This window comes from Equus quagga, chromosome 5, assembly GCF_021613505.1.
Source record: "Equus quagga isolate Etosha38 chromosome 5, UCLA_HA_Equagga_1.0, whole genome shotgun sequence".
Classification (NCBI taxonomy): domain Eukaryota; kingdom Metazoa; phylum Chordata; class Mammalia; order Perissodactyla; family Equidae; genus Equus; species Equus quagga.
The window spans coordinates 76563227-76575596 of NC_060271.1; the positions used below are offsets into that span (position 1 = coordinate 76563227).

At 47.5% G+C, this 12370-nt stretch overlaps 1 protein-coding gene across 5 annotated transcripts in view; it reads right to left on the bottom strand.

Annotated features, from left to right (window-relative positions):
• The window catches only part of HK2 (hexokinase 2), a 57821-nt gene that overhangs the window by 15289 nt on the left and 30162 nt on the right, over positions 1-12370 (bottom strand). For all 5 annotated transcript variants that reach the window (XM_046660909.1, XM_046660906.1, XM_046660908.1 and 2 more), the window contains 6 exons: positions 10904-11052; positions 5270-5389; positions 4534-4629; positions 3608-3707; positions 3120-3303; positions 342-497 (listed from right to left, as the gene is read on the bottom strand). In XM_046660909.1, the coding sequence (XP_046516865.1) occupies positions 342-497; positions 3120-3303; positions 3608-3707; positions 4534-4629; positions 5270-5389; positions 10904-11052 (805 nt within the window). The remainder of the gene's footprint in view (positions 1-341; positions 498-3119; positions 3304-3607; positions 3708-4533; positions 4630-5269; positions 5390-10903; positions 11053-12370) is intronic.

Sequence of the window (12370 nt, forward strand, 5' to 3'; positions counted from 1 at the left end):
AGAAGGGAAAGGAAGTAGACGCAAGTGAGTCATGAAGGGGCCCACTGGGAGCCTCCAGCAGTAGTAAGCCAGGCTCTCGCCACTCTCCGCCATCCCAGGCAGGAATGCCAATCCTTTCTGGCACTGTGAGTCACTTTAGCAGACAGCATGCTCAAAACAGACGAGAGTGGAGACAACCTGGTGAGTGAAGTCAAGCCAAAGGCCCACCATGACCCAGAGTGGGTGAGAACCTCCTGCTGTCCACATATGAAGGGTCAAGGGCCAGGACCTCTTTCTCATTCCCCAGCTGCCTGTCCACTCTTCCGGGGACCCAGTGAACAGAGAAGGACCCGGAAGCTTACCCTTCAATTTCTGAAACGTCTTTGGTCTCAAAGCGGCCCGTGGTGAGGAGTTCTGGACTGAGCTTCCCCCTGAAAAGCAGCTCCTCCTTGGCCATCTTCACCAGGATGAGCCTCACCAGTTCCCCCATGTACATCCCACTGATCATCTTCTCAAATCTGCAGGGAGATACAGACCAAAAGATGAAGTCCCTGCCATCCATGAACTCGTAACTTCCCTGCGGAGGCAACATGCACACACGTGAGGCTGAGGCACAGTTAAGCATGAACTTGTGTGGCAATGACTAGGAATGAGATGAGTGGAGAAGTGACCGCTCAGGAGGGGCTGGAGGAGCTGAGGAGCTTGGGCTGTCTCTGCAGGAGAGTGGGCCTTGAACCACGGAGAAGGATGGGCCTTTAACAGCCGAACTAAACATCTAGGGAATGTGGAACATTCTGGAACAACCTGAATTTGAGGTAAAGTAAGTTACATGTAGGGTAGTGATTTTTAAAAATTTTTCCCTAGCAAGGAAATGCTTTTTGAAAATGAAACCTTATCTAGAATCTCAATGTTTGTTTATAAGAGAAAAAGATCAATCTGATTAAATTTGGGGCACAGGCCCAACAACTCCTCACCTCACACTGTCCCTCCCCTTGCAAGGCCATTTGTGGATTCCTATGAAAACAACCCAGGGCCCCGGGGCAATGGGCAAGATTAGATGGGCAAGTTGGGACAGACGAGAAGGAGCTCTAAATGTCAGGTGGTCTCAGGAATCTGGGAGTGAGACACGTTGGAAGTTTCTGGGCAGGCAAGTGACAAGATAAAGGCATGTTTGAGAAAGGCAGAGACAGGCCCCCAAGCAGAGGGCAGTCAGGCAATTTATTTTTTCAACACTAGGTGACACTGTTTTCTTTAGAATACAGTCTTTCTGGCTCAGACTAGGTGAAACCAACCCCATATAATTCTTTTTGGCAAAGAAGGCCCTTTCTTGATGTATCAGAAAGGATCTGGGTCCAAGAGAGAGGAGGCACCCAGGGCCTGTGGTCACTAACTAGGCGGGGCTTCAGCAAGGTCTAGAACAGGGGTGTGGAAGGGATTCTGGCATCACCTGGTACAATCTACAAGAGAGGAAGCCAGGCCCTCAGGAAGTGATATACTCAAGACCCAAAGCCAGGTATAGGCAGAATTGGAGCTAAGTGGAGAGCTGGCAAAATAATTGGTTGAGCGGTGGATGCATTTAAAATGTTTAAGCACCAGCAGAGGCACACCATCTGCGAGGCAGCCCGGCCTCGACAGTAAGGAACTCCTGTGTCTGCTGCATCTGCACCTTCTCCAAAATAGCTGGTTCTATGGGAGACAGGGGAGGGGGCCAGCGGGGCTCCGCAGTATGGGTGGTTTATAAAAGCTTTTATTCAAGTTATTAAAAACATTTTTTCCAGCCAACATTTGGAAAATATCTATTTAGGAGCATACAAAGAGTGAAAAAAAAGTTCCAACTCGAGTCTAACAATGACTTCAGGGCTCCCACAGCTGACACTTTGGTCTATGTCCTCCTAGCCTTTGATTTGTCTAAGGCTAAGCTGGTGTTCTGGTGCCAAGGCTGGGTTGGCAATTCTGTCTTCTGACACTTCAAAGAGCATATGGCTCCTTGGAATGGCTTCGGTGTGCCTCGTTCATGGAGGCAGGCATTGAATTAGTGACTTTTCAGTCCATAAATTTCCCACCAGCCATGGCAGACACGGCTGGCGTCTTCCTATGAAAGTTATAAGTAAATGGACTCACGTTTCAACATGTGAGAGAAACTTGTGACTTAACCATGCTTTGAGGGAGCAAGGACTCTCCCTGTAAAAAAAGAGTCTCCTCCTCATGGAGCTGGTTTATAGGGTTGAATTTTCCTCTCCAAGCAGAGATCTGTGCTAGAAGCTTTCCTGGAACAGCCACAGCAACAAGAAGACCAGAGAGGGCCTGAATGGCTCAAAACATTTTGCAGTTGCCTTCAGAGCTTGCAGCAACCCCTGTTTCAAGATCTTAATAGGGACATTAAGCAAATGTTTGTGAGAGTGAAATAATGTTTTGTAAGCGTCAAAAGTAACTAAAAACCAAGTCTGGCCAGGCGGAAGAGTCAGGGTCCAAAATGTCAGAGCCCCTCCTGTCTACTCCAGGACCTTGGCTGGGCCACAGGTCCTGGGAAGGTGGCCAAGGAGGCTCCTTAGCCAACTTTTCCACAGGCCTTGGGTCTGCCTACAGCTGGGACAGGAGGCCCTGGGACTCTGTGGTGTCCAGCGTGGCTCACAGGTAGCTCTGCTAGAGGTCTGAATCAGAGCCTCAGCCAGGAACTAGGAGCCAACTGTCAGCCTCATCGTCTGGGCAGTGATGGGGAGGGGAGGCACAAAAGGAGCTTTCAGAGGCCCTAATCTTGGCCATCTCAACACTTTTCTCATGTGGCTCACAAACTGTTTCTACAGACAACTTACAAATTGAAGGTGGAAAGCAAGAGCAGGGCTACACACTGAGACTCAGAATATGACCTTCCAACGTGACTGTTCTGAAGGACAGAGCCAAACAATTATCTAAAATCTGGTTTGTCCACTTGCTCTATCTTTTTTAGAGCCCTCTCAGCAACTTACAGTCACAATGTGTGTAATAAGCACAAAATTCCCATAACCAGTGGGTGCCTTGGCAACCTTTCAGGGACATGAGACTGCAAAGCAAAAATGAGAACCACTCCCTGGCCCTGGCCAGCTCCCACTTCAGTTCCTGAGCCCACCCCTCAAGCCCACCGCCCACAGGGGCTTGCTCACAGTTGCTGCCCAGGGTTCAGGGAGCCCATGTCGATCTCCTGGTCAAACTCAGTGCGGATGTCGTCGAGTGTGCCATCGTCCCCAAAGGCCCCCCACTCCATGTTGATACACATCCGCCCCTCGTCGCCCTCCACCGTGTCGATGTAGCGCATCTCTTCCATGTAGCAGGCATTGCTGCCCATGCCTGGGCAAAACAGGAAACTGCTCAGTGCCCACCTGCACTGTCCTCCCCCAGCCCACATCTCCCTCTTATTCCACTGTTCTGAGACAGTGGTGTCCCAGGGTGGCTGGGATTCCTTGGTGCAGACTCCTAGGGCATCTCAACATGGTCCAATCCACCACCCCCCGCAACTCCACAAGTCCTGGCTCAGCCCTCCAAAGTGAACACATAATTATCTTCCAATATGAAGTACAAAGGAACTTCCAGGCCATGGACCCCTCCTCCCTTTGCAGCCCACACCCCCATCCATTGGCCAGTGTTCACGTACCCACAATGAGACCAATCTCGCAATTCTGGTCATCATAGCCACAGGTCATCATGGTCGCAACTGTGTCATTCACCATGGCCACAATATCAATATCAAAGTCCTGTGGGGACAAAAGGGGGGCTCTGACCGTCATCATCACAGAAAGGTTACAGATGGGAAGATGGAGAGAAAGAGCAGTGAGACACACAGCTCAAGGGCAATAGGGCTGCCCCCTTAAGTAACCCTACTCAAAGCCAAAGATTAGAGCTGGAAATCAGGTCCAGATCCAATCTAATAATGCATGTCCCTCCCCACCCTGCTTGTCCTCAACATGGAAGACTTTCCTGACATCAGCCCCTGTAATCTAGTTCACAGCCATCACTACACTAAGAAGAGCCCGTATTGTCATCACTGTCTTCTCTTTCTCTTTTTTCTTTTCTTTCTCTCTTTCTCCTTCCCAGAAGGTCTTGTCCTCTCTCTGCCTCATTCCACCCTAATGCCAACATCATTCCAACTTTCTTACTTGAAAATGATATTCAAGTCTTCTTTAGGTTAAGAACTAAAGGGTTTTTCTTGCACCAAGGCTAAGATTATTTATCCATCATGCTAATCTGAAGACCCCAAAGGCATCTGACCATAAATAAGATTAGCGGTGTGGTAAACATTTTGCAATATATGTAAGTAAAGTCATTATGTAGCACACCTTAAACTTATACAGAGCTGTATGTCAATTATATCTCCATAAAACTGGAAAAAGATAAAAAATAAAATAAAGATTATTGGGTAAACATAGCAGGGAAAAAGAAAAGAAAATCTCTCTTTAAGAACCACAAAAGATTCCTGTGTTGATTTGAGGTCAGGGAAAGACTTCAGAGTGTACCCAAAAGAATGTAAAGATCCCCCAGACCCCAAGCTCCCATCTTCCCACCCCTGCTGTCCCCACTCACCCCTCTCCTCTGGATGGCCTTCCGGATCAGAGTTACCACATCTCTCCCTTCTACACCCCTGGACTTGAACCCCTTGGTCCAAGAGACCAGGAAACTCTGGAAAAGGACGACGGAACGAACATTAATTCCTCACCAAACTCAGACCACACCCCTCATCTAATCATCATTAGGAGACTCCTGCCATGGGGATAAACTCAAGTCATGATTGAATTTGTGTATTGTTTCCTGGAGAGCCTAGGAAGGAAAAACTTGGGCCCTGTCAAAGACCAAGAAAGGAGATTCACTGAATGATTCTTTCGTGATTTACTGCCCCCAAGAAGTGGAAGGAGAAGGCTCTAGAACTGCCAAAATAAGATACTTGTATGCTCACATCACTAACTCCCCAGACATCTTTCCTCCAAGGATCATTATCGTAACACTTTAGATCAAAGGAGTTCCTGACTAATTTCTCATTCCTGTTTCCCTAAGAGGGATAAAGATAACATGCAATGTATGTGGGGCTGCACGTCGTTCTCTGAGGGGAGAGTGATAAAGACCCCCTTCTCTGATACTTCCTCACCATCCCCTCACACTGACATATACTCACCCAGAGGACAGAACTCTCTTTACTCAAACATCGTCCATGCAGTCCATCAGAGCGGCCTCCAACACCACAGAAGCCGGTGGCTCAGAGTTCTTCCCAGTCCTCCCAGGCCAAAGAATGAAGGAATCAAAGTGTCAGAAGAACTCATCTTACCTCGTCCAGTTTCGTTTGGATGCAGGGGAACGAGAAGGTAAAACCCAAGGGGAGCTTCTTGTCTTTGATTTGTAGCTTATCCATGAAGTTGGCCAGGCATCCGGCAATGTGGTCAAACAGCTAAGGGTACACGATAAAGGAAGATGAGCAGGGAGTCAGAAAAGCATACAGATTAAGAGCATGGACTTTGGGCTCAGAAAGGAACTAACCCAATGTGTACAAGATATGTATCCCCCTCTGAAGCATTACTTTGCTCATCTACAAAATGGGGGTGATAACTGTCCTGCCTTCAGAGAGTTACCAAATGGATTAAATGAGTCAATACAGACAAGGGCTTAACGCTAGTTAGTGCTTGCTAAATATGGTCTTCCACTGAAACCATTTATCCAAACTACTGTCAAAATAACCCCATGAGGCAGGGGTAATCATAGCCAAAGCCAATCAGAAAGTCATCACATGCCCTGGCAACAGAACATCCTTTGGTGGCCCTGTCAGAAGCCCCCTTGACATGAAGGCACAGCTGATTATCTTACCAGAAAGGGCAGCCCATCTTATTTTACCAGAAAGGGCAGCCCATCTCACTGCCAAGAAGTATTTTAGCATGCCTGTCTCCTGTGACTGGGGGAGTGGGTGGGACATTCTCTTTTGGCATTCTATGAACGAACTCAACAAAACAAGTAACTTTTATATTTTTCCTCCATTCTAGAAAACTAATTTCTTTGGGGCAATTCAAAGAAGTTATCTTCATCTTCTAACTTCAAAATGGAATACCCAGTAAATCCATGAAGAGTGCTGAAGAATAAATAGGGTTTTGTGGATGGGTAGCCTCACACCTGTGACCACGCTAACTCCAAAGAAAAATCCTAAGCCTAAGAAAAAGCTGTATTCACAATCATCCAGGCTTTCAATCAGTCCCAAAGCCTACAGCCCCATGGCTTCCTTCTTGCCCACTCAACATCCTCAAAGAGAAGTTGGTGACCCCTCCAGATGCTTAGAGGCTGAGGCCAGGAGCATTCTGGTGCAAAAAGTAAGCAGCGGCCAAAGTGAGCAGATTCCAAGGGCCAGGTTGACCAGACGGCAAAATCTAAAAGCCAAGGGAGATGGAGGAAATATTCCTTTTCCTCTCCAGGCAGAAGCAAGGAATATTCCACTAAACTTTTGGGTTCCCAGCAGCATCACCGTCATCATGTTATAAATGCAAATTCTAGAGCCCTAAAAATCTGCTGACTCTGAAACTGTTGGGGGGGAGACCTCCAAGTGATCCAGAAGCAGTCCTTTGAGAACCACTGCACTAAACCATGAAAAGTCTTTGCATTTACAAAGGAAGTGAGAGGTTGGGTGTGGCAGGGTAGGCTGAAAGGCCCACTGCTCCCCAGATGTCTGGAGTATGCTCATTGGGAGGGATCCAGGAAGACATGGCCACCCCCATCTAGAAGGGGGCCAGCTCTAACTGAACTTCCTGCATCAATCCTGTCCCTCTGTCTGATCACATGCAAAAATTAACCTCAGCTGCTGCTGAAACTCTCAATCTCCAAACCAAAACATTCTCAAGAGCAAAGGCTGGGCAAGGACAGGATTCTCTCACTAAAAGGTCAACAACACAAAAGTGCCAACTCCCTTGAGCAGAGGTCAAGTATTTTAATATGTAAATAGGGTTTCGAGATAGATACTCAACCAGTTCCGTTCTGTTGGGAATTCGATCAGAGCCAAATTCACGGATGGTTAAACAAATTCCCAGCACCTTCTTCCTGGTACTCTAGCCAAAATGATCGTTAGTACCTATAGTTTTTATCCAAAAAAAAGGAAATTGCAGAAGCTGTGCAAAGAGATAAGGCCAATCATCGGAGATGGGGGGAGGGGAAGCTTTAGATGGGGGAAAAGCAAAATGGTGTCCCCTCACCCAGCCCTGATCACGACTCCCTTTCCAACTGTGCTGCCAACAGGAGACAGAAAAAACAGAGAGGCAGTGAAGAGGCATTAAATAACGCACTGCCCAATACACTAGCCACTAGCTATCTGTGGCTACTTCATTTAACTAGAATTTCAAAAAATTAAGTCACTTCCTCAATCACATTAGCCATATTTCAAGTGCTCTATGCCACAGGTAGGTAGTGGCTACCATATTGCACACAGCAGATACAGAACAGTTCCACCATTGCGGGAAAGTTCTATTGGACAGAGCTGGATTAGAAAAACCTACACTTTTTTCAAAGTGGGGAAGAGGAAACCATCTGCTTCCTTAATTGGACGACTATCTCCTTTTCTGTTAGCTGATGATCTAGGGATAAGATACTGGGAGGGAAAGTCAACACCTTCCTGCCATAAAAAGGCTCAAAGGGCACCATTTTATGAAGTTAGACAAGTTTCCTTTTCCCTATCGGTCTGAGAATCTGCTCATTCCCGTTCCCACAAGATGCACTTTACAAATCTTAAGTGGCTGCTACTACAATTTGTAATTCACTGCTCTCAAGTGGAAGTTCGTGTACTGAAAGACAGATTTCATCCGGGGACCCACACTGCCAGGTTCACAGCTTTAAAAACCTTTGCAAGTGTTAGGTTTGGTGATTTGGTCTTGGTTTTAACTAAATTTTATTTTAAAAATTTATTGGTTTTCTTCCAAGTAAAAGATTGATACCTGAGATCAAATACAGGGGAAAAAACACCAGTAATCCCGCCACTAAAAAAGCCACTCTGAATTTCCTTCTTTTACCAAGTGTTTGCTGCCACTTTTAGGCATATAGTATTCTTTCTCTTCCTTAGGGTGAAATACCTATATTTTTTCTACTTTGCTATATGTTTCATTTTTATATAGCCCTTTTTCCATTTATTCGAAACTTTTTTAATATCACAATTGTTTTATAGTTTCTTCCAGGTGGATCTCACAGAATTTTTTTTAATTTGGACCAAAACATTTTGTGTATGTACACCGAAGCTATGTGACAACCTCAGCAGAGCTAAAATGCCATAATCCCAGGGACTTGGCCTCCCTTGTCCATCCCCAGCATTAAAACAAGGAAAGCAGGTTGACCCGGGGCTACCCCCAAAGACATCGAAAGGGTCTAAAAATATCTCCCCCACATGTTCTACCCACGGTCCAAAATTCCTTTCCCGAGAGGAGGCTGGCGTGGTGCGAAGGACAGTGCAGTGGGAGTAAGAAGGCTCCACCTGCCCCAAGCCCCGAGGCCCAAGAGGTACCTATGCTGGAAGAGCATCTTACCTGGATTCCATTTTCTCCATTCTCTTTTTTTTTAAGTTATTTTAGTGGGGTCATATAGGTTTATAACATTGTGTAATTTCAGGCGTCCATCATTATATATCAGTTTCTGTATAGACTGCAGCGTGCTCACCACTAATAGTCTAGTTTTTATCCATCATCATACATATGTGCCCCTTTACCCCTTTCACACACCCCTCTCACCCCCTTTCCCTCTGGTAACCACTGTTCTCCTTATCTATGTGTTTGTTTATCTCCCATTCACTCTTTTATTGCAAACACACTGGGCATAAAATACAGCAGCAATAGCCAGCGCTCAAGCCCAGAGTGATCCCTATACCTGTGTCAGTGTCCTGGAATGTCTTCGGTGACTCCTAACCATGAACTGAGAGAAGCTGAAGAAGGAGCAGAAACAATGTCCCAAGGAAGGCCTTTGTAGAGCAGGTGAAGGGAATACCAGCTTCCCTGGACACCCAAGAACAGAGAATAAAGGCTGGACCTGTGGTGTGGTGGCAGTGAGTGTCCCCTCTGTAGGAGGGCTTCCCTGAGGGAACTCTTGGGAGGGAGAGCCCCCAAAGGGCCTCCTCCATAAGATTTCATGTCTGCAGGAGCACCAGCCCCTTCAGGGAGTGCCTCCCTCTCTGGAAGTGGGAGCAGGTAGTCAGGACCCAGGATCACCACATTGCCTAGTTCCTGGAAACACCTTTCATGTGGACCACATCACACGGCCTACAAAGTGGACGGAGCCCCCTAGAGTTTACAAACACAGGCTCTGATCATATTGATCTGGCTCTGTGTCTTGCCTCTGGCCCCTCCCATGCCTGTGACATAAGGCCAAGTCACTCAACATTTCAAAGCCCAGTTCCACATCTATAAAGTGGAGATAACAGGAGCACCCAGCCTCATAGTGTGAGGATAAAATGAGGAAATCCATACAAAGTGCTTTTCCTCTGCCTGACACACATGAGGTCATCATATGTCAGTTCCTCCCCCTGTTGGCTGCTATCTGTTACAACACAACATTTATTACTTTCTGTGGGGGGTATGTATACCCTGTTGGTCCAGTTGGGCTTTAAGCCCTGGAGGCAAAGGGCCAGGACTTTGATTCCCAGCAAAGATCAGTGCCCAATGCATAGCAGATGCTCAATACATGTTTGGAGACTATTGCAATGGCAGTTCCATCCTTGCTCATCTTTTTCTTACTATTACACAGAGGATTCTTACTTGGATTTCACATTTCTTCCACATCCACTCCTTTTATTGTGTAGATGCTGAGTATAAAACTTGTCTCTAGAATCCACTGAGATATGGAGATGACTAAGCATGGTTTAAGGCCAATGTGGAAATACATGGTGCCCATTGCAATGCCAAATAGGACAGACATCCCAAAGTTGGATTTTGGTGTTTTCTCAACAGGCTCCCATCCTTGTGTGCAAAACCTCTTCTGTTTTGTTTGTTTGTTTTGGTGAGGAAAATTGGTCCTGAGCTAACATCTGTGCCAATCTTCCTCTGTTTTGTATGAGGGTTGCCACCACAGCACGGCTTGAGGAGCAGTGTGTAGGTCCGCACCTGGGATCCGCACCCAGGATCTGAATCCGTGAACTCTGAGCCACTGAAGCTGAGCGTGTGAACTTAACCGGTGCCACAGGGCCGGCCCCAGACCTCTTCTGTTTTAGATGGTCAAGAGGAGAAAGCAAATAACCACAGAGGCAAAGGAGTAGGTTCCATTTTCATGCAACACTAGGGCAACAACTGTTGCGTCAAAGAGGGCTGCAGAATGACCACAGTGGCAGGTGGTGGTGTCAAACCACAATTGCGTATCCTACTGACTCACCACTCAATAACACCACTAACAACCACAGGTGTCCAGCAGTGTGGGTCCAGCCTCCTAACAGCAGGTTTTCCTCAACAACCAGTGCACACAAGCAGACCTTAAAAGAGATGGCAAATCAAAACACCTCCTGGGCCAGCCCTGGTGGCCTAGTGGTTAAGTTCAGCATGTTCTGCCTCAGCAGCCCAGGTTCGGTTCCCAGGCATGGACTTACACTGTTTTATTAGCAGCCATGCTGTATTGGTGGCACACATACTAAAAAAATAAAAGAGGAAGATTGGCATGGCCAATCTTAGCTCAGGACAAATCTTCCTCAGAAAACAAAACAAAACAAAACACACCTCCCACTGCAGCACATCCAGACCCCAGGTTCTCACACACATGCTTCCTGCTCTCCAGCCCATGCGCACCTCTCTAGATGGAGGCGCCCCACCTAGCCTCCAGGTATGGAGGAGTGTCACCACAGAGAGAGGGGTCAGGAAATCTGAGCCTCAGGCAGGGTCTCCTCCCTCCGGACCACAGAGAAGGAGCAACATCTGCTCTTGTGGGGCCCAGAGCCCCAGTGGCCACCCTGAGAGAAGGGTCATACCTGGGTGCCACTGCCTTGCATGATGTCCTCAGGGATGGCATAGATCTGGTTCTCCATCTCGACCTTCTGAAGCCCGTTGTCCGTTACTCTCACCCGAAGCACACGGAAGTTGGTCCCTCCAAGGTCCAGAGCCAGGAACTCTCCATGTTCTGCAGAGAGAAGAAGGGCCACTATTAGTGTGAGAAAGATAAGAGCAAATTGCTTCACCGAGATGAAGACTTAAAACCCATGAGTCCCTCCATCAACACTGGTCATCTCTGGGTATCAGGGCGGCCAGTGGGTCTGACTTTTTTCCATGCACCTTTATGTATCGTCTGATTCTTTTTCTTAATGCTAAGCACTTTTATACTCTTTTAGAATTCACATAAACAATGAGATAGTCTCACATCCAATGATGGGGTGCCCATCCTCTCAGGAGAGCTGACTACTTCCCAAGGACTTTCAGCCAAGTCCCCATTGAGCTTACAGGATGCATCAAGTCCTGAGCCAGGAGTCCACGTCCCCAACACACTCCTCATGTTGCTACAAGCCTGTGAGCCCCTGGACCTACTGCCAAATGGTAAGCCCCATACAAAATTTACTTTTTAATGTTTGCATACAGTGATGACAACATCCCATGGCAGAATGAGAGGGTCAGGTGATGGAGTGGAATGGGGTCCAAATAAATTAAGAGATCGAGCATATAAGCCAAGCAGGTGCCCCCAAAAGAACCCAGGCTTATTCAAATATGAGAAAATACTGACCCAAGAGTATTAAGACAAGAGTCAGGCCACTCCACTGTCCCACTTGGACAAGTCACAGAGCTGGGTCGAAAGGGGGAGAGGGAGACTCCACAGACACATGTAGGGCAAGATCTTCAGGTGTCACCAGGACAGCACAGTCCCTTCCCTCCAGGAAACAAGCAGTGCGGACAGGAAACATCCAGATTCTAGACAATAATACAGCTAGCTGAAGGGATGTGCTCCATTGTATGGCATAGAATGAAAGTGCTGAAGAGGCGCAGAGGCCAAAGCTAGGGCTGGGGGCTGACGGGGCAGGCAAGGGCTGGGGGAGGAGGTGGGCTCACCCCCTTGGCAGCCTCTTCAACCAGTAATGGTTCTATCAGTCTTCCACTGCCTTGCTGTACACCTTCTCAAAGGATACAGGGTTATTTCCTGGGGGATTCACTTACCGGCATGTTTGTCAACACTCAGCCCCTTTCCTGATGGGAGATTGCCACTGAAGTACGGCAGAATAGCTAGTAGGGTCAGGGAAATGCTCTGACTAAATGAACCAGTGAGGGTTTATTCTGGGCCCAGGCTCCCTTAGCAGCAATAACTCTTCAGCCCTAAGAAAAGCTACGTCTGCCCGGCTCTCTAAGGACACTACCCACAGCCTCTACAGTTCAGAGGGGCAACTTGGGGTGGACATCATCCACCCTAGATTCTCCAGGGACTTGCCTCCACATAGTCACGGTCTGGTAGTACC